Raw genomic sequence first — 23,639 nt, 5'->3', positions numbered from 1 at the left:
TCAAAGGAAATATGCATTGGAACTTATATCTGAGCTTGGTCTATCAGAAGCAAAGCCTATAAATACTCCTATTGACTGCAGTACAAAGCTCACAACAAAAGAATATGATGATCATGTACTGGAAACACCAAAAACAGATGATCCAGTGATACAAGACACCAGTTCCTATCAAAGACTAATAGGGAAGATACTCTACCGTACTGTTACTAGACTTGACATATCCTATAGTGTACAAAACCCTTAATCAATTCCTACAACAGCCCAAGAAATCTCATTTTGATACTGCACTCAGGATAGCTAGGTACATCAAGATTCAACCAGGCCAAGGTGTACTAATATCTAGCAACTCACAAGAAACAATATCAGCCTATTGTGATGCAGATTGGGCTGGCATGTCCACAAACTAGAAAATCAGTCACAGGTTATCTAGTTAAATTTGGAGAATCCTTGATCTCATGGAAGTCAAAGAAGCAGTCTACTATCCCAAGAAGCTCTGCCAAGTCTGAATATAGGAGCCTAGCAGAAACAGTAGCAAAACTAACCTGGATACTTGTTTACTTAAAGAGATTGGGATCAAAATCAACCTACCAGTAACAGCATATTCAGACAGCAAATCTGCCATTCAAATAGCAGCAAATCCAGTTTTCAATGAAAGAACAAAACACATTGAGATAGACCTTCATTTCATTAGGGAAAGAATTCAACAAGGACTTGTGAGAACTGAGTACATCAATACAACAAACCAACCAGCAGATATACTTACCAAGGGCTTAAACAGACTACAAAATCAACACTTATGTTCCAAGCTAGGACTCCTCAATATATTCACAGTTCCTAACTTGAGGGGGTGTGCTGAACAGAACAAAGAAGAAAGATCAAGGGTCAAAGTGTAAATTTTGGAAATCAGGAAGTTTGTTGTTAACACTTCCTAAAGTTAGTTAAGGAGGCAGTTAGGTTCACAGATTAGTGAATTGATTATAGGTTAGATTAGAGGGATTAGTTAGTGATTTAATCTTCTATATATATATATATATACACCAACATGTATTGTAAAGGATCCACTTCATCATATTATATTAATGAAAGAAGATAAAATCCTCTAAAACTACCTTCTTCCTTCTATTTTTCTGTTCTTCAATTTTGAATATTATTCTTCTCTTCATTCTTCCTAAATCACAAACTTCTTCAAAATCACTAATCAGATTTTTTTTCTCAATTTGATTTAATTCGATTTATCGATTTGGTGCGATTTGTATGTATGGAAGGAGTACTTAATTGTTTTACAGCTATATGTAATTCCAGTTAAATGTACCAGTTTCGCATTAATTGAAATGTAATCCAGCTCAACTTATTTGAGTTCAGAAACAGGTACACGAATTTATGCCGCTTTCGTTATTTGCATTTCCATATCGCTTTGAATTCCTTCATTATCCTGTTTTACTGTGTCGCTTGCATTATTTCATTACAATATCGTTTTGAATCTTTTAACCTTATCTGACTACCTTTTATATGCTTCTATTGAGCCAAGGGTCTCTCGGAAACAGTCATCCTACCTTGGTCAGAGTAAGGTCTGCGTACGTTCTACCCTCCCCAGACCCCAAGATCCTTTTATATGCTTCTATTGAGCCGAGGGTCTCTCGGAAACAGTCATCCTACCTTGGTCAGAGTAAGATCTGCGTACGTTATACCCTCCCCAGACCCCAAGACGTAGGATTTCACTGAGTTGTTGTTGTTGTAAACAGGTACACGAAACTTAATAATTAAAGAACTATCACTGCTATTGTCCAAGCGAACTCCGATATTATTTTTTTGGTGTTACCTATTATTTACTACTACAACAACAATGGGTATTGTTACAGTAGCTATAAACAAGATTACACAAAAATACTGCTCCATTGTCCTTGGAAGCAGGGGCAGATTTAAAGGGGCTGAGGGTGATAGGGTGAACACCATATGTAAGGGAAATTTGCTATATTTATATACATATATTAATTTTTGAACAACCTGAACAAACGTAAAAGATTAGCTCAAGCGATCCAGGTGTTCAAGATTGCCTCTAGCGTCTTAGGTTTGATTCACATTGACAACATTATTATTTATATTTAGCTTTGTTATTTTTTTTGAACCCCAAAAATAAAAATCATGAATCCGCCAAGTAGGTGACCCTGCAGATATTACCTCACTTGTCCCTGAGGCAAATCTTAAAAAATTACAAGTTGTTAAATATAATGTTGTAACAACACTAACACAACATTGTGATCCTAAAATTATAGTTCAAAGAGTATGTATCATCATTTACTGAACCATTCCATCATAGATAAGTCAAGTGGTTCACCCAATAACAATGCAATTATGATGTCCCTGAATTTAACGAGAGACCCATTCACAATAATGGCAATAGATCCCTGCTTTTTTCATCAGGTTTTTAAAATAACATAACATATGAAAGCTCAGAAGCCAAGCGTAAAACGCAAATTTCATTGAAGATCCAAGCTGATCCAAGCTTTAAATAGATCTTCTTACATGTTAGCTTCTCATCATCGCAAAAACAGAGTAAATGAAAAAATAGAATAATAATTTGTAAAAATGTGGCTACTATTAATTTGAAGGAAAGCTTAGGAAAAAATAACATCCTCCAATCGTGATAAGTAGCAATTGTATAGGCACCGTGCAAAAGGCTGTTTTTCATTGAAACCAAAAAAACACCTGTTGTCTGAAAATGCCTCATACAACAAACCAAATTGAAGACAAATATATAAATAAATATATCCAAAATATTGTATCAAAAGAGTAAAATTAACTCTGATGGATCTTCATTTTGGATAACGATTTATTTAGGCTTCATGCGGCAGTCGGGTTACCATTAAGCAGGCACCTGCTGCAGACTCTTTTTTGAAGCCAAAATTAAGGAACCAAATGACATGAATTAAATCTATAAGAAAACAAAGAAAGAGATGGAGTTGTTACCAACAAGAAAGGAGCCTTGTATTGCTGAGCTGATGATTATTTCAGGGTGGAGTTCCTAATGTATATATAGTGTTGTTTACAGAAACCCTAATACGAAAAAAGTTTTAATTGCAATGAAGGACAAAACTTTTGCAGGTCTTACACATTGCTACAGCTCTTTCATTGGTTCTGCGGTTCCAAGGCCCAACCGTGTCATGTATGAAACAAGAATTTGAACAAATGGCCCTCCCTTCCAGATTTGCTAAAACCCTTTTTTTTTCCACCCGGTATCCGATATACGCGTTTGAGCCGGACTATATCCCGATTTAAGTGGTCGTTTGAATATAAAATTTGTGAAATTTGAAAAGAAAAATTAGTATGTATTTAATTTCAAGTTGAAAATGGTATTTAGAAATTGAAGTTGTGTTTGAACATGAATATAACCTGGAGTTGTTTTTGAATTTTTATAGTGATAATTGTGAAATAGTTTTTTGAAGTTTTTCAAATTTCGAAATTCAACTGGAAAATTGTAACAATTTTATGACCAAACAATTTTCTGAAATAAAATTTCAAAAATTTGTTTTTATGAGCTAACGAAAAATTATCATATCTTCGTTCACATCCATTCTCCTTTTTGTACAAGATGTTACTTGAGAAGTGTTCACCGTTCGGTAACAAATCGACCCAATCTGATTGTATTTGTCTTGGTTTGGTTTGATGTTAAACCTTCAAAGAAAAAAGAATGGTTTGCTTTGGTTAATTTAAAAACGAAGAGAAAACCAATTCAAATGAATAATTATATACATAATTTTTATACTTAAGTTTATAAAATATAATTTTAAATATTTTGTATAGTTTTCATCAAAATTTTGTATTTATTGTCAATTTTCTGCAAGAAAGTGCACGAATACCCTATTTTGGTCGCTCCACTTAAGTTTTTTATTATATAACAAGTCATCACCTTTAGGTTGTGAGCTTAAGATGTGGAGGGTTTGGTTTGACCTCTACGATGTTATATTATAAGTGAATAACTTACAATGACTAGAGGGGAACATGAAACCTTGCCGTCTACAAAAAGGATTGACAAAGCAACCTAAAGGAAGGATTAGCCAACAAATCAGTATCCTTCCATACTATACAAAGCAAATCAACTAACAAAGAAATTAAATATTTCCAATCTACTCCCAATGGCAGGTAGTCGCCACTAATCAAGTTGAATTAGCCCCTTAGCTTCTCTTGGCAAATTCCTTTGAGAGAAAATAATGTCCTTCTTCCACTTGTTGATGCCAACTTAGCAATGTAGTCTGCTACTTTATTAGCTTTTCTAAAGCAGTGTGAAATCTGGACTTCAGTCCTATTGTAAATATGAGCAGTTCTCTAAATAATCTACTAAAGTTTCAGGTTATCAGTGTCCTTTTTTAGCAGCATGTTAGTGATGATTTCAGAGTCTAATTCCAATTGAAAGTTGTTGAAACCACTTTGTATGCACCAACTAACACCATATTCTGCAGCCATTGCCTCTGCGCAGTTGTAACTATCACATTCCATAGGAACATAAAATGTCATAATAACATCACATTTACTATCTCTCAAAAGACCTCCAATGCCTGCTCCATTTGTTTCTTTAACAAAGCTTCCATCAGTGTTCAGTTTTACCTTGCCATTGACAGGTTTAGCCCAACACACAGCAATGTATGTAAGAACTGGACTGAGTCTTTCTATTATATCACAGATACTAAGCCAGTTGCCATCACAAGTAACTGTAGGAAATGCTACACTAATTGCAGCTTTGGTGTTCTAAATGATTTGCAGCTCCATTTATAAATTGAATTTCTTCTGCTCTTCTAATCTGCAAGCACTCCAAGCTTTCCATAATTCCCATAATATCATTATTGGAGCAGTTTGCATCACAAACTTATGCACTTTGTTGCTGGTTTTCTTAGTCCACCATTCTTCAGGTATCCTTTTAAAAGGGATATGATGATGAATCATGTATAATGATGCTCCAAAGGTTTTCCACAAATGAGTTGTTTCCCTTCCTTCAATAAACATATACTGAGAAGCTTCATTTTGTGAGGTGGGACAGCAAATGCAAGTAGTAAAACCCTGTTTACCAAATTTTGCTACATCTTCAAAAGGGAGTTTGTCGTGATAGAGTCTCCATGTGAGAAAGGATGTCTTGGAAGGAATGGCCATATGCCAATATTACTGATGAAAAGATCTTTCTGTCTGTGTTCTCTAACAATATCCTAAGCTGAGGTATTAGTATTGTCCTTTTTCAGTAGCCTTCCAGTAAGCATAATCTCTGCCAACACCATTGCCAGCGTCAATTGAGCTTATAGACAATGCAACACACAAAATCACTCAAGAAAGTTTTTTTTTTTTTAAAAAAAGCAAAGTTTAAGAATTACGTACAACTTTTCATCATTAATGGCAGGGCTTCAATACTACTTCTTCCCTATTGATTTCTACTATCCAAGGCCACCAAAGATTTATACTGATGATGTGACGACAAAGACGGTGGTTGGTGGCAGCGTTCTTGAAAATTCGGCGAGACCGTGGTCCACCGCGACATGTTACAAGACAAGATTCTTAAAGTATCAACTCCATTGTCAATGAATTTGGTTAGGTATCAGCCAGTATTAGTCTCCAAGAATGAAGGAGCTTGGAGGAGGACAGCACATTACTAGAAGAGCTAGCTTTAATGCAACAGTTTTTCATTTACTAATGTATTAATTCTTTATTATACATCATTATTAACTCTTGTATAACTAAAAAAAAAACATTTCCTAGCAAGGTATTGTATAACGTTTGCATATTCCAATTGTAAATGGTCCAGAAATTCTTGACCATGATCTTTTGCCAGTTTCCCGACATATACTCAGCATAAGTATTGGCAAGAGGCCCTCTTCCTGACCAATCATCCCACCAAAAGTTGTAGTTTCCACTATTAATTTTCCATCCAATGAAGTTTTCAGACTTATCTCTGGCCCGGAGGAGCTGTTTCCAAGATTGAGAATTGCCAGATGTCCACCTCATGCTTTCTGATGCGGTATTTAATTCTAAAGAAATCAGTCCATAAAGAATTCATGGTTCTAATCTCCACCATCTCTTGATTGCAAGAGTATTAGCAATATCAAACATACTTCTAATACTAATTCCTGCTTCTTCGTTTGGAAAACATAATTTATGTCAAGCACACTAATGATATTTCTTCTTGCCATTCTCAGAAACCTAGAAAAATTGCTATGTTTCTCAATGAGCTCAAAAGTCCTCTTTGGAGGGTTTATGGCACTGACGATATATGTTGGAAGGGCTTGAATCACACTCTTGATAAGCACTTGTCTATCCCCATAAGACAACATATTTCCTTGCCATCCATTCAATTTCTTGAAGATCTTAGAAACCATACAATCAAAGTAATTGATTCCCTTTTTGCCAACACCCCAAATAGAAAAAAGGAAACTGTTTTTCCATGAAATATGTGCAAGTTCTCAGCGCAATTTAAGTAATACTCGTCTTATGTTTCTTTTTGCACGAGTACCCACTTCGCGCCTAAAGCTTGGCAACTTCAGATATTCGCGTCAGAAAGTGTGGCCTTGTGAAGGGCAAATATCAGACGTTTCCGCCTGATGTTTAGTATGGCTTGTCAAGGCAAAGTTCGGACATTTTTTATTGAGGTGCGTGTAAAAATTGGTTCAAATTTCAGTCATGTATGTTTGACCTTCTGTCGTACATGACTGAAGTACATGTAAAAATAGGCTAGAATTTCAGTCATTGGTGTCTAAATATTTTTTATCAATTTTTTTTTTTTTGTATGTCTTCACCTAAGTCATACATGATTGAAATACATGTAAACATGGGCTGAAATTTCAATCATGTGCACCTAAACAAAACATAACTTATTCATCGAATTTAAACAATCCAACACGCGATTCAACACCCAAATCTACTCTAAATAAGCACAAATTTGAAACATATGTTTCATATATCATAAAGACAAACTCCAATCATCAATTTGTCAAAAACATAACAAATCTAACAAACTCATTTAACACACTTTTTTCAAGTCATGAATATATACATGAACTACATGTAAAAATGGGCTGAAATTTCAGATATGTGCGCTTGAGCAAGAAGAGCAAAACGAAGCAGTGGGTACTCGTGCAAAAAAAAAAAAAAAACACAAAGCGGGTATTACTTAAATAACGCACCCAAAATAGGGTATCCCATGAAATTTTTTACCAATTTTCTGTAGTAGATTAATGAACTTTGACCTTAAGCATATTTCTTAAAAGAAAGGCATTAATCCAAATTCAAGAAACAACAAAATTGTTAACCTCACACAAAAAAACACATCTAGCTTTTGACTCTTTATGATGATCGCACATCTCCTTCAGTCATTGCAGTTCGGGAATGAATTTAAACGGTAAAATTTTAGTTGAAATTTCTCAATTTGTTATTACTTGGTCTTTATCTAATTTATCTTCGTAATTTATTTGTTTATCACTATATCGAACAGTGCTTCATATGGTTGCCAGCAACTTATCGTATTCAGTTAGAACGGAGAGGATATTGATCACAATGTGATGCTTGAGACGTTCTTGGAGAAATGTTCTCTTAAACTACAACAGTAAAAAGCAAGTATATCGCACCACATAAGGTTTTTACCTTGACTAATTATGTATTTTTGACTAATTTATTCACCTGATTAAAGCTTATAGATTTCAAGACAATTTCTTCGTACTCCAAGAAAATTATAGCCATAACAATAAAAAGGATAATAAAGGATTATATGTTAGCAAAGGCAACCAATTATTTGCCAAATCGACAAAAAATATATTTAGTTTGATTTGGTTTTATTTTAATAATTGAATAACCGATTAAATTGATTTGATTTTGATTGTAACCAAACATCGATCCAAAACTGTAAAAACCCACAAATTTTAGGGGAAGTTACACATTCAGCTGGCCTGCCAAAAATAATTACACTCACTAGCCAAATATGAAAAAAATATACACTATTATGTATCAAGAATATATATTTTGTGTATATTATACACTTATATACAAAAAGATATACATTTGCTGGCTATTATTTTGGTAGGCGCTAGTTTGTCAATTTCTCTAAATTTTATGATTAATTTAATGTTACATCTCGTCCTTTGGGAGATATGTTCGTGGTATATTCGTCAACATACGCTCGTAGAATAAGGGTATTCTCGAACTCGCAAGTTATATGTATTGTAACTAGTAATATTCAAGAAGCCAAGGTTATGTTTGATGAGTATTAGGAAGAATAGAAGTTGAACGAATCGAAGAAATACGTTTCAATGAAGTTGGAAAAACTGCCCAATTTTTACGGTCTCATATACGGTCTGTAATTATTTATACAGAACACATAAATAGAGGAGGGCAACCACATAGTTGGAACAGAATGTTAATTTTTGGGGTGCATTTTTACGGTCCAATTTTATGGATCGTATAAATTTTTACGGTCCGTATATTGGACCGTAGAATTTGAGGTGGTGGCCGACCTCCTCAAATATAAATACCACACTTTCACTTATTTCATCATTTTCTCCAACACTTATCTGTTCCTAAGCCATCCATATACACCTCTATAAACCTTTCACCTATTTACTCAAGTTTACACAAGATTTCAATGTAAATTAGCTCGAGAAAGTTCGTGATAGCTTCATAGGCTTCGTATTCTTCCCTACATCAAGTTAAGGAAGTGGAATTTTGAGGATTAAGCTAAATCAAGGTCCATTAAACTCAATCAAGGTAAGTTTCTCCCTCTTTGTGATAGGATTAAGCTTCATCAACATGGTAGTTACGAGAATAACGCGTATTATGCCAAAGTGAGATGAGGGTGATGTATAATTGTATTATTGTTGTTGTAGAGATGAATTGGGTGTTAAACTAAGTCAACTTATGTTGAAGACCGTTATTGGTTGTTGTTATGAACTCGGAAACATATTAGAAGCAGAGGAGATGTTGCCTGAATTCTTACAACTCGATTCATCATTCAATATACCTAGTATATACATGATATACAAGTGTATCTTGGCCTAACAAAAGATGTACTTTCAAATATAAGTCCACACGTTGGCCAACCATCGAGTTAAGGATTACTGCGAAGCCACCTCTCGATATACAAGGTATGTAAGGTTTTCCTCTTTCCTTTTCTCTTGGAACGAATCCAACTAAAACTCGCTGACGGACGTTCCATAATGAATTCACTCTATTCTAATTATCCGTACTTCATATATAATGATCTTAGCCACATTGGTTGACTCTTATCCATGATGATTGGCTTCAATAAATAATATTGTGATATTGGCATGAGTTTTTCTGAATAAAAAGAAAAGAACGTGAAATAAAGATACCAGTCAATAGAGAACCTAAGACCAATTCATTCTTTTTCTAATCAATCAAGAGTTTTTTGCTCCCCGAGTTATTCTCTACCTACCCACCTGTGTCGGTTTCCATAACGATATTCGGAGGCTACCGACCTTACGTCACTCCTACAGACCCAGATGTTACTTCTACGAGTTCTTCATGTATATATATATATATATATACCAGTCAATAGATAACCTAAGACCAAGTCATTCCTTTTCTAATCAATCAAGATTTCTCTCGCGCCCCGAGTTATTCTCTACCTACCCACATGTGTCGGTTTCCATAATGATATTCGGAGGCTACCGACCTTACGTCACTCCGACAGACCCAGATGTATATGTATATATACATATATACATATATATTATTACACTGAGCCGTGCTATAGTCGGTCGGGTACGACACCTATTGTGCAACCACTAATCAGTTGGGTATTACCATCGAGCCTCACATGGCTGGGCACGATTCCGCCGAGCCCTACTATGGCCGGGTACGTTATGATAATGATGATTCTACTTGTATATTTATGCATATTTATGTTTTTCAAAGTTACAACATGCATATCATATGCCCTTCGTGGCAAGTTCAGGTTTCAGGTGGTTCCTCTTCTACTTATACTTGTTTCACTACTTTATATTACTACATTTCTGCCTTACATACTCAGTACTTTATCTGTACTAACGTCCCACTACTTGGGATCGTGCTGTAGGCCCTGATAGTCAGCTTGGAAAACCTTCTCAGTAGGCTCGCGCAGTTCAGCGGATAGTCAGTAAGCCCCACTTGTTTCGGACTTGCTCAGTTTTGGGTATGCTATTATTTACATATTGTTTATTTATCTTTTGGGTATGGCGGGGCCCTGTCCCGGCCGTTATGCACTCCTAGAGGCTCATAAATATATATATATATATATATATATAAACAAGGCTGCCACCAAGGTCTACATATGACAACGCGACCGCCAAGGCCACAACAACAGTACCAGTACCAAACTAAAGCTGACAAGGCCCCCCCACCCCCACCCCCATATACACACACACACACACACACACACACACACACATATATATATATATATATATATATATATATATATATATATATATATATATATATATACATGTGTATATTTCTGTGTTGGGCCTTTTTTGCGTGCAGGTGATTCTTATACTTTACACGTAGGTTACACGGTTATCCGTAATTATACTAGGTTGATATGGATTGAATGAACGTCAAGTGGTGCTCAGCCGAAAAAGCTGGGTGCCCGTCGTGCCCCCTAGTTTGGGGTGTGACATTTAGCTAATGGAAAGCTTAAGAGAGTAATAGTAATACTATTGGCCTAAAAGTATGTGTGAGTTCACACTATGGTGAAGACTTGTGATATTCGGCTAATGTTACATATTATAATATATTATGGCCTCATATCTTATGAATAATTGTGTGGTTCACTTTGTTATGGGAATGTTTTGAGCTCACTTCGTGTATTGTATGTGTAGGAAGATCGTTGGATGAAGCGTACTAAAAAGAATTAATCTGATATAACTTCAGGAAGAAAACAAAAATCGGAGAATGGTCGAGCTTGCCTCCCATCCTCGCCTCTGAGGCTACTATGTGAGCCAAGAAAGCTGCCCAAAATCAAGACAGTGAAGTAAGAGCAAGGTGAGCTCCATCACGAGACAATGCCCAAATTTCACTTGGAAGGTGTTCACCTACCCTCCTCATGCCGCGTGACCATATGAGATCTAGTCAGTTCTTTCTCAGACGGTTTTGGATTGGTTTGAATGACCTCCTACACAATTTAGGTCATATATATACCCCAAGAAACATCTTTTGGATAGGGACACACTACTTTTGGAGGCAAGAACACGCAAAGAGCAGGAGCAAATGAAATTTGTCTTAGAGTTTTTATTTCTTCATTCTTTCTTGTTCGTTGTGAGATTTCATGCTATGTTTTTTACTAATATATTATTAGCAGTAGCTAAGTTTTTACTCCAAGGTTTTGATGGAATAAATTGTTGGATGAATTCTTGATTGAGCTTTGTTTTAATTGAGCTTATCTCTCTATCCTTGTTCAACTACATCTCTCTCATTGTAAATTGAATGAACATCAATTAACTTTGTTGTTATATCTTGTATTGCTTGAGAAATATTACTGGATTAGGTTTTGTTGAACTACATAATTTGGAGTAGTTAAGAGATTAATTGCTTGAATTTAAAAGTGGGATTAGAGATAACGAAGCTTTGATGCGATCTTGTGAGTTGTCTAAATAGCTAGCTAAAGTTAGATCGATAGTATAATTCTATAAAATTAATGGTGTTGATCGACAGATAATTGCGGTAAGTAGAAAACTTGCAAAATTAGTAGAGAATAGTTCGGCGAGATTATAGTGAACAAATTGAAAATTCACTCCGATAATTAAGGAAGTCACAGTCCTAATTTTTTATCCTTGAATATATTTTATCTCTTAATTGATAATTCTATTGCTTTAGTATTTTCTAGTTAAGTAGTTTAAAACGAAAATCTTAATCGTTATGACTCAAACATTATAAAAACTTAATTTCTTAATGATATTGAATAGTTACAGCTAAGCTTTAGTTCTCCTTGGGATTAGACACCGAACTCTTTATCCAATTCTATTTGCAGCAGCCGCTTATCTTTTTTAGGACTAGATTTGGGTGTGACCAATATATAAACATGCCTAGAAACCTATTAGAAGAGGCCCAGTTTGAATCAGACCGACCAAAGAACTGAAAGTTGAAAACTACTAGGTGTTTCCCCTTTTTAATAGGGGGAATTTGGACACTTAAGTTTGTAATAAAAAAAAGGAATACAATAAGGTATTTCCTCGCTGCATCCTTATCACATTGCTAGACATCAAAATACATTGATTTCTCTACGAATGTTTTACGAACCAAATTCATGTGACTGACACCCAACATACTATTTGACCTAAGCGAACCATCCAATATGATTCACCCTGACCATATGAATGAAATCTCATTAACTACGAAAGCCTTTTGAAATTTGTATACATTTTCAAATCAAATTATAAACCGTTTCAAATTCAAAATCATACATAAAGCATTTCATATAAATGATGAAACTGAAATGAATTAGAGGAGGATAAATGAATTCGGACATATGGAGCAGAGATCCACGATTGTTTGACAACCCAAATACAATTCTAAATATGTTCAAGGACAAACTTTTGCTTAAGAGAGGAAGAACGTAATACCTGACACTTAATTTAAGTTTTAACACCTTGTTTTAAGATTTTGTACAAGTAATTACTGTCATTTGGACTTATCTGATGGTTTCAGGTTGGGACCCGATGAGCTCGGGTCAATTTTGAAACCAAAAACTCCCCATTTCAACAGTGCATGGCTTTTTTTTTGATGCAGTTGTAGTACTTCGCAATCGTGAGGCAATGGATTGCTATCACACAGGTGTGGGGTCGCGTTCGCGAAGGAGTCCTCGGATTGCTCTTTGCAGTCACGAGATCTCCTATCATGATCGTGAAGGGGAAAAAGCCGAATTTCAGGATTTTACCTATTCTAACACTAATTTTAGGGATTTTGAGCTTCGCATAACATGTTTTTGGGGAATTCATCCATTCAGCTGGGTAAGTGAGCTAAACTCGATTTTTGGTTATATATCTTGAATATCCCATTAGATTTGAACCTTTGAACATGAAATTTAAAGTGTAGAATATAGAATTGAAGTCATGAACCCTAGAATCAACATATTTGGGATTTGAACTAGTAAATGGACTTGAAATGAGAATTTAAGCATAAATTCAAAATCCTTAGCTTATGGGTAACCTGATTTCCAATTTTAGAAACCATAGGTTTAATTTTTCTCAACTCCTAGAGTTCATAATCAATCTAGGTTTTGTAGTAGTCCATAATTATAACCATGTTACTTTATTTATCTATTTATTGTGTCATAGAGGCACCATAGATGAAATGTAATATTCTTTTACGTTATGGATACTTATATGGCGTCATTTTAAATTCAAATGATGTTCACTTTACTTGTTTTTTTTTTCAATATATTAACCAATTAAATGAAACTGAGATACATGAGAATGACTTGGATATCTAATAGGTCATATAGGTTCGCTTGGTCAAGTTGGTCGGTATCAGATGCGAACCACATCCTATCCCCATTTTGGGTGTGACGTCGGAGGAGAGAGAAGAAAGGATGGAGACATGGAAGAAATAAAGAGAAAGTGAGCTTACTTAGAGATTTTACATTGGAAGAAGGGAGAGGATTGGTGGGTGCGGGGTGGGGTGGGGGTGCACAATGAAGGGAGAAGAAATATATAAGAGCAACGGTGGTGGAGAAAAATTTAGGGGGAGATAGAGAGCGGAGGGAAAAGGCCCACAATTAGAATTATCAATTTGGGAATTAGGATGAGAAAAGAGGGATTAGGCATATATGCGTAAATTATCCTATTTTGCGTGCACCTCAACTGTATATCACATGTTTCGCTAAATTAGGAGCGCGCAAAAGATACATTTATAACATGTAAGGTGTCTAACTGGTCACATGATTAGTTCAAATGTCTAATTAGCAGTTTCTGCCAACTTATGATGTCTATGATATATTACATCCAAAATAATATACATAGATACTACTACATGACTATGAATATATTATTTGTTATTATGTGACCATTAATTTGACAACAAAACGATGGATTTTAATACTAATTTTTAATACAAATATCCAAATGGTAATAAAAAGCTACATAGCTACTGCTAACTTTTATGCTAAGTACTTTACAGGGGAAAGGGTCAAATATACCCTCTAGTTTAGTTTATTAGTCAACTTTGTCCAACGTTAGCTAAAGTGGTCAAATATACCTCTGCCGTCTACAAACTTTAACACTTATACCCCTATTTTGATGAAAACCCCAAATCCTGAATTGTATATATAATTATATACCTCGGTAACTGGCGATTGTTGTGGGGATGTTTTTAATAGCTGGGTCGGGGCGAGTCAAGGAATTGAGTATTTTTTTCCAAACCGGGTAATTCAAGAGGATTTGAGATTTTCCATCCAAATAGGGTATAAGTGTTAAGTTTGTAGACGGCAGGGGTATATTTGACTACTTTAACTAACGAAGGACAAAGTTGATTAATAAACTAAGTTAGAGGGGCTTTTCCCTACTTTATAACAGTGTTTTAAAAGACAGTTCTGGGACTCGTCTCGGGGCTCGCTCGGGGGCGGGGCACTGGCAAAACGCCTCGAGGCTTACGTGTGGGGCTTACGCCCTAAGCGCCCGACTGTATGCCCTAAATACGCCTAACGCTCAACGCTCGAGGCTCGCCTAAGAGTTCTTTCACAAATTATGTGTCAAATTCCTCAGTTAACATTATTAACCCTTATAATTCTTTATTAAATGAATAATGCTTAATGATTTTCTTCATATATAGAAATAACACAATTGAGAGTAACTCAAATAACAAACTGTAGTATTGCATATTTCCTATTTGAGAAAACTGTGAGGGTGAATCTCACTTAACATTTATTTTAAAAATACATAGCCGAATTTTACATTTTCATTTGTCATTGGTCTTCATGTTTTTGTCCTATGTCTCAAAATTATCATAGTTTATTATTTAGCCATTTGAAAATTATTTTATTTCATTCATGAAAGAATGGTGTTTTAATTATAATATGATAAAGTTTATTGATTATTTTCTTTTTGGAGGTAAATTGCATATATTATAGTAGTATGCTTTAAGAAATTGTGATTCTTTCATTGTTTGAAAGTTAAGATGTTAGAGTTAGTTTGCATTTCATAATAGTTTTTAAATCATTGCATTATTTATATTTGTAAAATCATGTTAAAAGTTTTGTTTCATATGAGTTTCGTTAACATGTTTTTCATTTTTTTTGAAAACTATTAATATACTTTTTTTTTTATATAATTTTTTATGTTATTATACTATTTTAATACATGATAAATTAAAAATTTAAAGATTGTGCGCCCCATGCCTCAAGCTTATCCCGTCATGCCCCCGCCTGCTTTATAATTCTAGTAAGTCTTTATAGCCCCCAAAAGAGAAAAGAAATAGTCCACCCTTGTAACAACTACTTGAAGAAGAAGAAAAATGTGTTAGGTGCACTTGCTTCTTCATTAGCAATGAACACGTCTTCATTATTGCTTTCCCTTTGACTCTCCGCTTTATTTAATACACCCAACCGCCTTTTCCAACCAATTATTTCCCATAAACCCTACATTTCTCTGACTCTTCCAATATTTTATATAGTATATTAACAACCCCCTTCCCCCCCTCCCCCCATACACTACACATTTTTCTTTGCATTTAATATTACTTTATTGAAAGGTTTGGCAAATCTTCCTAACTTTTCAGACCCATAACAAAAACTACACTTTGATCATTTTTTTTTTAATACTTGTTATAGATCATGGAAGCAGGGACGATCTCTAGACTTGTTCAACCAATTAAACTTCCAACTTACAATTTCAGTTCTAACTCTTCCATGTAAGCTTTCATTATTTTTGTTTCTTGGAATTTCTTTTTTATTTTAATATGGTCTTATATGGGTTGGTGTCTAAATTTGGATACCTAGAAGCTGATATTGTCAATTCTATGGCTTTGATCCTAGGTTTTATCAGAGAAATGGCTTTTTCTTTTTCATGTGTGGCTAACATTTTGTGCAATTTCACCCTTTTTAATTATGATGCAGTTGCTTTTTATTTGCTGTAATGTTTGATTTGATCAGCTATATGTCAACTGTTTGAAATATCAGAATCTTGCTGACAGGGTTCTCTAATGATTTGGGTTTTGGTAATCTGGTATGCAGAAATGTTGGTTCTTCTCTAATCAAATTACTAAGTAGCTTATAATATGGGGAAAATGCTTTGCTTAGGAAATGTAGGAAGTTACTCTTTACATAAATAACTTTGTAATGACAATCTAGTAAAAGGAGCAGTGACGAGTGACGACTGGCGGAGCCGGGGGTTCAAAATATAAAGAAATAAGCACTCGATGAAGCCAATCGTACATAAAGAATAATTTTGATCTTGAATATACTCATGTAATTTTCCGCCCCTTTCTCCCACTTGGCTCTTCCCTTGAAAGGGAGTGTGTATCAAGTGTGAATCGGTAGACATTCTTGTGGGGATGAAGAACCCTTTTAATGAAGAGATTTTTTTTGAGATAGATTTTTCATTGCCATGCTAATTTGAACGCCAAAATGAAGTGCTGAAAGTGAATCTTTGTCTTGGCAGGTGCTGCCCCCAGACAAGGTTAATGCCTGCTTTCCATTCCTCAAAATATGATGAGCGAGAGATTACAGTTTTATCTTCTGAACCCACTATTAAAAAAAGCAGTGTACTTGGGGGATTGTCTTTACATCGTCCCGTGCACAAGAGAGATATAGTCGGAAAAACATTCTGCTCTGTTGGACTGTATACACATCCAGGGAGCACTGTTGAATCTTCTTCACAGACAGCTGAAGAAAAGATCGGAGTGCTACTTTTGAATCTTGGAGGACCAGACACGCTTCATGATGTCCAGCCTTTTCTGTTCAACTTATTTGCTGACCCTGTATGCTACCAATCAGTCTTAACTCCTTTTTTTTTTTTCTCCTAAGCTGAAGATTTTGGACAATTTAGTTCCATTTTTTGTGTTTCTGCTAATGTTATGAATTTTGCGTGGCAGGATATTATACGTCTACCCAGATTATTCCGATTTCTCCAGCGCCCATTGGCACAACTCATTTCTGTTCTCCGAGCTCGGAAAAGTAAGGAAGGGTATGCTGCAATTGGAGGCGGTTCCCCTTTACGAAAAATAACAGATGAGCAGGTATAGAAGACCCTCTGTTTTATTTATGTGCTCCGTGCTAACAAGTTCTTTTTATTTCATTACGGCAGTGCCATTTTCAGCTTGATAACCCTCTTAAGCTCATCATTACAGGCTAATGCATTGAAGATGGCATTAGAAACAAAGGAAGTTCCAGCAAACGTCTATGTTGCGATGAGGTACTGGTACCCGTTCACTGAGGAAGCTGCTCACCAGGTAGGCTTAAGATGCATCCTTTTGTTCCTTTTGGCAGTTAACATTTGTTTTTGTCTTGATCTATTCTTTGATTTTGTCTGCGTCTTCCTTCATGTGCTTAAGATAATCTCAATAAGTCATTCAAACACTAGTTTCATTTATACTTTCATATAAGTCTATTTTGTTTTGAGAGCTTGAACACGGGCAGAGTTCACAGAAGTACTGACCGGCAAGCACAAATTAGAGATCTTAGTGCTAAATAAGCATGAATCAGTAAAAATAGAGGAATAATTCTGGAAGGTAGAATAGAAAATGGTAGAACCATAAGATCCTACACATCTACAACTATTTTGGTATATAGTAATTCCTGATTTCAGTTATTTTGTGTGACCTTATGACAGAAAATATGTTTTCCGTAGCTCATATGCCACAAATCCGCGTTTGTATTTTACTGTATAATGAGTATAAATAATGGTATACCGTATGCTTTTTCTTTCTACATTTATGTTTATATATAACTTCTATTACATGTTCGGTGCAATTGTTCTATGTTCTGAGTTGTATTCTCTTATTTAGACATCGAGCTTTATATAGAGACTGGATTCAACCATCTCTACTATTCTTGCAGTTTCTCAGGTGTATATAAATAAGATTTTCGTTTTCTGATTCTTACAAGGTTCTTGTGATTTTACACTTTGTCTTACCCTAAACAATCTTATCTAGGATTATGATTGTAGAAATCTTCCTTTTTCACAAGTAGTTCTAGAAAACTTTTTATTGGGAAAAGTTGCAGATTAATAATAATGCGATCAAATTAGCCTCAATCCTGAGCTAGTGGGGATTATATGAACCCTTACTATCCATTTCATTCCATTTAGCCCCAATCTTCAATAAATTAGGTTCTCTAAGCCGAGAATTTTTCCACATTTTTTATGACATATAAATCCGCAACAAGATTAAAAAGACTCTTTCCAAATTGGAGACGTACCAAGAAAGACTAAGCCTTAATATCAACTAGGTTGGTATTTCTAATGGGTCTTTTTCTTTCATTGCGCTCTATTTTTGGATAAATTGCATGGACTCAAGCAGATCGCTGGTATTTTGAGACAGCTTCCTATAATCATTATGGTTTCACACCAATGACCCATTGCATCTAAAGGTTACATATGACATATCCAAACTGTTTCTAGCAAACTCTCATTTTATTATGGGTGTGTGCTACTTGCACCTTTTATTGAAGAGTAAGGCACTGTTCAACTAAAAGAACTGTTTTATAAAGTACTAATCAACTTATCATTACTAATAAACAGATAGTTCCTACTCAACTCAAACAGAAAGACTGCTTGATAAGTACTATTGAACTAAAATTGGAGGACTAGAAAGCTGTTATAAGTAAAATCTGGACCAAAGTAGTGAAATGTGAAGAAGTCTCCTAAAGAATTTCTTTTTTTCAGGTCGCAATATGTTGAAGTCTCCTAAAGAATTTCTTTTTTTCAGGTCGCAATATGTTAAAAGATATCTTCTTATTTTTTTTTTCCGGGTTTTCAAGTGCGCATAATGCCCGTTTTAGCTCACGTCCAGAATATTTCACATTATAAGTCAACTTGTCTGTCAATATCCATTCATGAGGTGTAATGTTTTGTTGTGGCATTTGTTCAATCAATTCTGCTTAGAATATTCGGTGATCTAATCTGTAGACCTTCTCAGACAAAAACATTCAGTGATCTATACTATTCTTTACTGATTTTTCAATTGGAAAATAAACCCATTCGTTGAAGCCTGGTCAAGAGTATGTCACATTTTGAAGATAGATCATGGCCATTTTTCATTAGTAAGAAGCTAAATTAGTAGTTCAGCAATATTACCTGAAGAAAATTCAGTATGCTTTTTGGTCATACTTTATCTGGCTTTGATAGTTCTGGTTTGTGGTTAGCAAGGTCTTGTTAATCTGCTTTGTTTTTTCTTAGCAAGCTTGTAATACGACCTCACTGCTTAATATAGATATAGTGCAAATATTTATATGCTGATAATTTCGATAAACTACCAGCTGTTTATTTGAGATCCTTTATTTTCTTTTTACTTGGAAAGATCTCATGTGCTGAAATTCTTGGGTGGAACATGTTTTCTACACTTACTTGGTCCCAGCCAGCAGTTATCCATTTTTAAGGACACGCAATTGAATGGTTGGGGATTAAATGGGACTGAAGAATCATTTGTCTCCTGTGAGCTTGAAATTTCGAAGTGTTAAGTTTGACCTGAATTTGAGTACCCTGTTGTGCTGCAGATAAAAAGAGACGGGATTACAAAGCTTGTAGTACTGCCTTTGTATCCTCAATACTCTATCTCTACAACTGGTTCGAGCGTCCGTGCCCTTCAGAATATTTTCAAGTAACTTTTTTTTTTCTTTTTCAATTTGGTTACTGCATGTATGGAATATCATGTTCTTAACTTGAAGTGCATTCATATACTTGTTCCTGACTCTAAGTAATATCTTAACTTTGTGTACTCTCAGGGATGACTCTTATCTGTCCAGCCTGCCAGTTGCCGTCATTGAATCCTGGTACCAACGACAAGGTTACATCAAGTCCATGGCAGACTTGATTGAGAAGGAGTTACATAATTTCTCTAAGCCTGAGGAGGTAGCTTTTCTTATTCCTTTATTTGTATGGCCTCAGTTTCTGATCATCATGGTTATGTTTTTAGTTTGGTGATGAACCTTTCGTTATTATCACTAGGACTTTTTTACTGTTAACTCAATCCTAAGTCTCTGGATGTTTTTAGGTCATGGTTTTCTTTAGTGCCCATGGAGTGCCAGTTAGTTATGTTGAAGATGCTGGTGACCCATATAGAGATCAAATGGAGGAGTGCATTTTCTTGATAATGAAAGAGCTGAAAGCTAGAGGAATCAACAATGATCATACCTTGGCTTACCAGGTTTGTCCTAAAGCCTAAGTCCGCCAGATCACTTTTTCTGTTGCCCATAGTTCTTCACATCCTGTAACACCATGTCAATAGCTTTCCCTAATGTCGCCCTCTAAGTAATTTATTATAGATGGGAAATAAATGTAGCTTTCCTCGCTGCAACGGCTTAAAGTTCAGTTTTGCCAGACTCAGTGTGCTTATACTGATCAGTTCACGTGAAAGCTGAAATGTTCCATATTTTTCTCCTCTTTTTCCTACCGTTTTTTAAACAATCTTTTCTTGTGAGGAGGTTGGAGGGGAGGGAGGGGGTTGAGACAGTATATCTCTCCCTTTTTATTTTTCCTCTACTTTGGTCTGTTCCATAAATATGACTTTCCAAAAATTGCAATAGTATTATCCCTAAACAGTTCAGACTAATATTAATTGTACTTGTATTATTTCAAATTTGCTGTGACATCTTGTCAACCAACTTTATGCTTTATCACATTTCAGATTTTCTAACTTCTTCTGCTCCGAACTCGGTACAATAATCCTTCATAACATTTTACTCTTATACTATGTAAAATGAGGAAAAGTAATTTCAATAATGTGGGAAAGTTCCTGTATACAAGAAGTATACCAAAAACTAAATATAGTAGGATAAAGGTGCTTTTCCCTCTATTTGGTGGTGAATTAAATCAATATCATCCTTTTTCATTCCAGAGCCGAGTTGGTCCTGTACAATGGTTGAAACCATACACTGATGATGTTCTTGTTGAGCTTGGACAGAAAGGTGTAAAGTCTCTGTTGGCTGTTCCAGTAAGGTATGCATTCTAGCTCCTGATTTCTCTCTTCTCAATGAGTTGTTATGGTGTCATGGGATCAAACTCAGTGCTATCAATTTGTTGGGCGATTTTTTTTTAGATTAGTGACCGGTGGTAGACTTTCTATGAGCTATCATGCAAGTTTAACATGACTACATTTTGTTGAAAACCATTTCACGTCTACTATAGTCTCTCTAGCCAGACCTGGTTTGCTGGAGAAGGTAGCAGTAAGATCACATGACTCATGTGTCCCATTGCTCCAAATAGATAGCTTGAATATATTGAAAAGATTGTCAGTTCTGGATGCTTCTATCATGTGCATGAGAGGTTGGAAAATATAAGCTAATTCAACTATTGACATCGAGAACTCTCTTTGATTAGTCAGAAGAAAAGTAAAAATAGGGGTGAGATGCTTACCTTACTTGGAGTGTCTTGAATTTCTTGAGTTAATTGTATTATTTAATGGTTTTAAGTCTTCTGGATATTCATAAAACGGCAGTCGGTTTGTGGAGCGACAATAGCCAACTGTCTCTGAGATACATTTTAGTTGTGGGATTTTGGAGCGTCAATGCTTTTATTGACTTGGTAGGAAGTGACGCTCTTGTGGTTGTATGTGTTGGATCCCTCTGCAATCAGGCATCCTGAAGTAGAAATTGGAAATGTTTCAATGGTCCTTTGGAGGGGAATGAGAGAAAACCGAATGAAAAACTCAAATTGTCACGAATGAAGAACTCAAATTGTCACCACCAATTCAAGAGTATTAGGCCTTTCTTGTTGAAATGGCAACTAAGATACTCTTCTCATATGAATGTTTGTTGCCTTAATTTTTACTTGCCTGCAAGATGATATAATCTCTTGATTTATTCTTGATATCTCACCATAATGTATGCACGCTATTGGACTTTCAGCTTTGTGAGCGAGCATATAGAGACTCTTGAAGAGATTGATATGGAATACAAAGAATTAGCACTTGAATCGGGAATTGAAAATTGGGGTCGTGTTCCTGCTCTGAATTGCACCTCCTCTTTCATAACTGATCTGGCAGATGCAGTTATTGAAGCATTGCCTTCGACAATGGCAATGTCTGCGTCCACTGGTACAGAGGAAGCAGTTGACGATCCGATGCAATATTTTATAAAAATGCTTTTCGGATCACTATTAGCATTTGTTTTTCTGTTTTCACCAAAGATGGTATCGGCTTTTAAGAAGAACATCCTTTAGGGAGGACAAAAGATCCTTTTCAGTAATAGTACAGAGATCAAGAAGCAATATTTATGGTGCCACCTTAAAATTTCTTAATTTTGTATTCACAAGTTTTTTTCTTACTACTAATATACGAGTTATCACTTTTGTTAAGAGAGACTGGATACGACAGTTTTGAAAGTGCCAGTATTCTGTTTTGGGGGCAGGCACAGGACGAAAACAAATCAGAGATACAAGTCTCTTTGTGGCATTGGTTTTAGACTCATACAAGTGTCTTGTATTACATCTATAAACTTCAATTATACAATGAATTCTTTTGGTCAAGCATTCGTAGAAACAACAAGGACATTAATTTGTGCAGTAAAGTATCTTGACAAGGTACATCTAATAGGTCATGGGTGCAAGCCATGAACACCTTTGTAGAATACTTACTCCATCCATTTTTACTTGTCCGGTTTGAAAAATTAAGAGATAATTTATCATTTTGTTCCTGTTATATCTTTATTATTAATTATTGGGTGAAAAACTTCAAGAAATTGTTAGTGGCTGTATAACTTTTAAAGTATGATTGATTTCAATCACTGAATGACTTGGTAATAATTAAGTAGTAAAATTGTCATTCTATTTATGGCTCATTAAAGAGTGTGTCAAGTCAATCAAGAACAAGAAAAAATAGATGGAGGGAGTACGGGGTAAGCTTCATGTGGTGTGGTCTTTCTTTAACCTGTGCATGCGCTTGGTGGAAGCTTAGTGTTGTGAGCAACCTTTTGTAAAGCATCTCTGTGATCCGCAAATGAGTAAAGTAGTTCCAATCGGACTTACTTTAAGGGGAACACTGAATTAGACGGATCTTGCTTTGATACTATGACAAAGATAATAGACCTTAAACCTAATTCGAACACAAAAGCTAGCTCAAACCTAATTCGAACACAAAAGCTAGCTCAAAAGGTAAAGGACTCAAAAGTTTCTAACTCCCTCAATCAAGCCTTCACTCCTTTGTTAGGGACAATCAAGTTGCAAGAGAAATACTAAGAAAACTAAATTAGCGATTATATCATCCGTCAACCCAAACAATTTGGCAATATCTTTCTCAGGATACAAGATCTAGTTCAATATGCAAGAAACTTCTCTTTTCAATTAAACAGCGTTAAGACTTCCAACAACTACAGTGACTGCACTCATCGTGCTGCTTTGGCATGTATGACCCATGGTCCCTGAAAGGGATGAACAGGAACAAACAATAAAAGATAAACCAAAGCAGACATTGGGAAACAGAATCACCCATCGGGTATCGGAAATTCGCTAGTTCGACTAATTTGGATT

General features: G+C 35.4%; 1 protein-coding gene and 2 non-coding genes across 4 annotated transcripts; 1 reads left to right on the top strand and 2 right to left on the bottom strand.

Annotated features, from left to right (window-relative positions):
* Positions 1-2,281: 2,281 nt before the first annotated feature.
* Positions 2,282-2,415, bottom strand: LOC132639027 (small nucleolar RNA snoR74). Its single transcript, XR_009582074.1, has one exon. It is a non-coding gene; the product is annotated as a small nucleolar RNA snoR74 (small nucleolar RNA).
* A 30-nt stretch (positions 2,416-2,445) lies between these two features.
* Positions 2,446-2,547, bottom strand: LOC132638996 (small nucleolar RNA R24). The gene has a single exon (XR_009582046.1). It is a non-coding gene; the product is annotated as a small nucleolar RNA R24 (small nucleolar RNA).
* Positions 2,548-15,418: 12,871 nt separating this feature from the next.
* Positions 15,419-22,643, top strand: LOC132635888 (ferrochelatase-2, chloroplastic). 2 transcript variants are annotated; one of them, XM_060352479.1, is made up of 10 exons: positions 15,419-15,483; positions 15,791-15,870; positions 16,620-16,938; positions 17,053-17,196; positions 17,308-17,409; positions 19,673-19,776; positions 19,901-20,027; positions 20,170-20,322; positions 21,013-21,113; positions 22,022-22,643. In XM_060352479.1, the coding sequence occupies exons 2-10, from the start codon at positions 15,794-15,796 to the stop codon at positions 22,332-22,334; spliced, it is 1,440 nt and encodes a 479-aa protein (XP_060208462.1). In that variant the 5' UTR covers positions 15,419-15,483; positions 15,791-15,793; the 3' UTR covers positions 22,335-22,643. The 2 variants fall into 2 exon arrangements, with proteins under 2 accessions (XP_060208462.1, XP_060208461.1); XM_060352478.1 differs by lacking the exon at positions 15,419-15,483 and adding an exon at positions 15,513-15,711.
* The last annotated feature ends 996 nt before the right edge of the window (positions 22,644-23,639 follow it).

This window comes from Lycium barbarum, chromosome 4 (assembly GCF_019175385.1).
Source record: "Lycium barbarum isolate Lr01 chromosome 4, ASM1917538v2, whole genome shotgun sequence".
Classification (NCBI taxonomy): domain Eukaryota; kingdom Viridiplantae; phylum Streptophyta; class Magnoliopsida; order Solanales; family Solanaceae; genus Lycium; species Lycium barbarum.
Note: the sequence above shows the minus strand (reverse complement) of the source record. Positions and strands in the feature narration are given on the sequence as shown.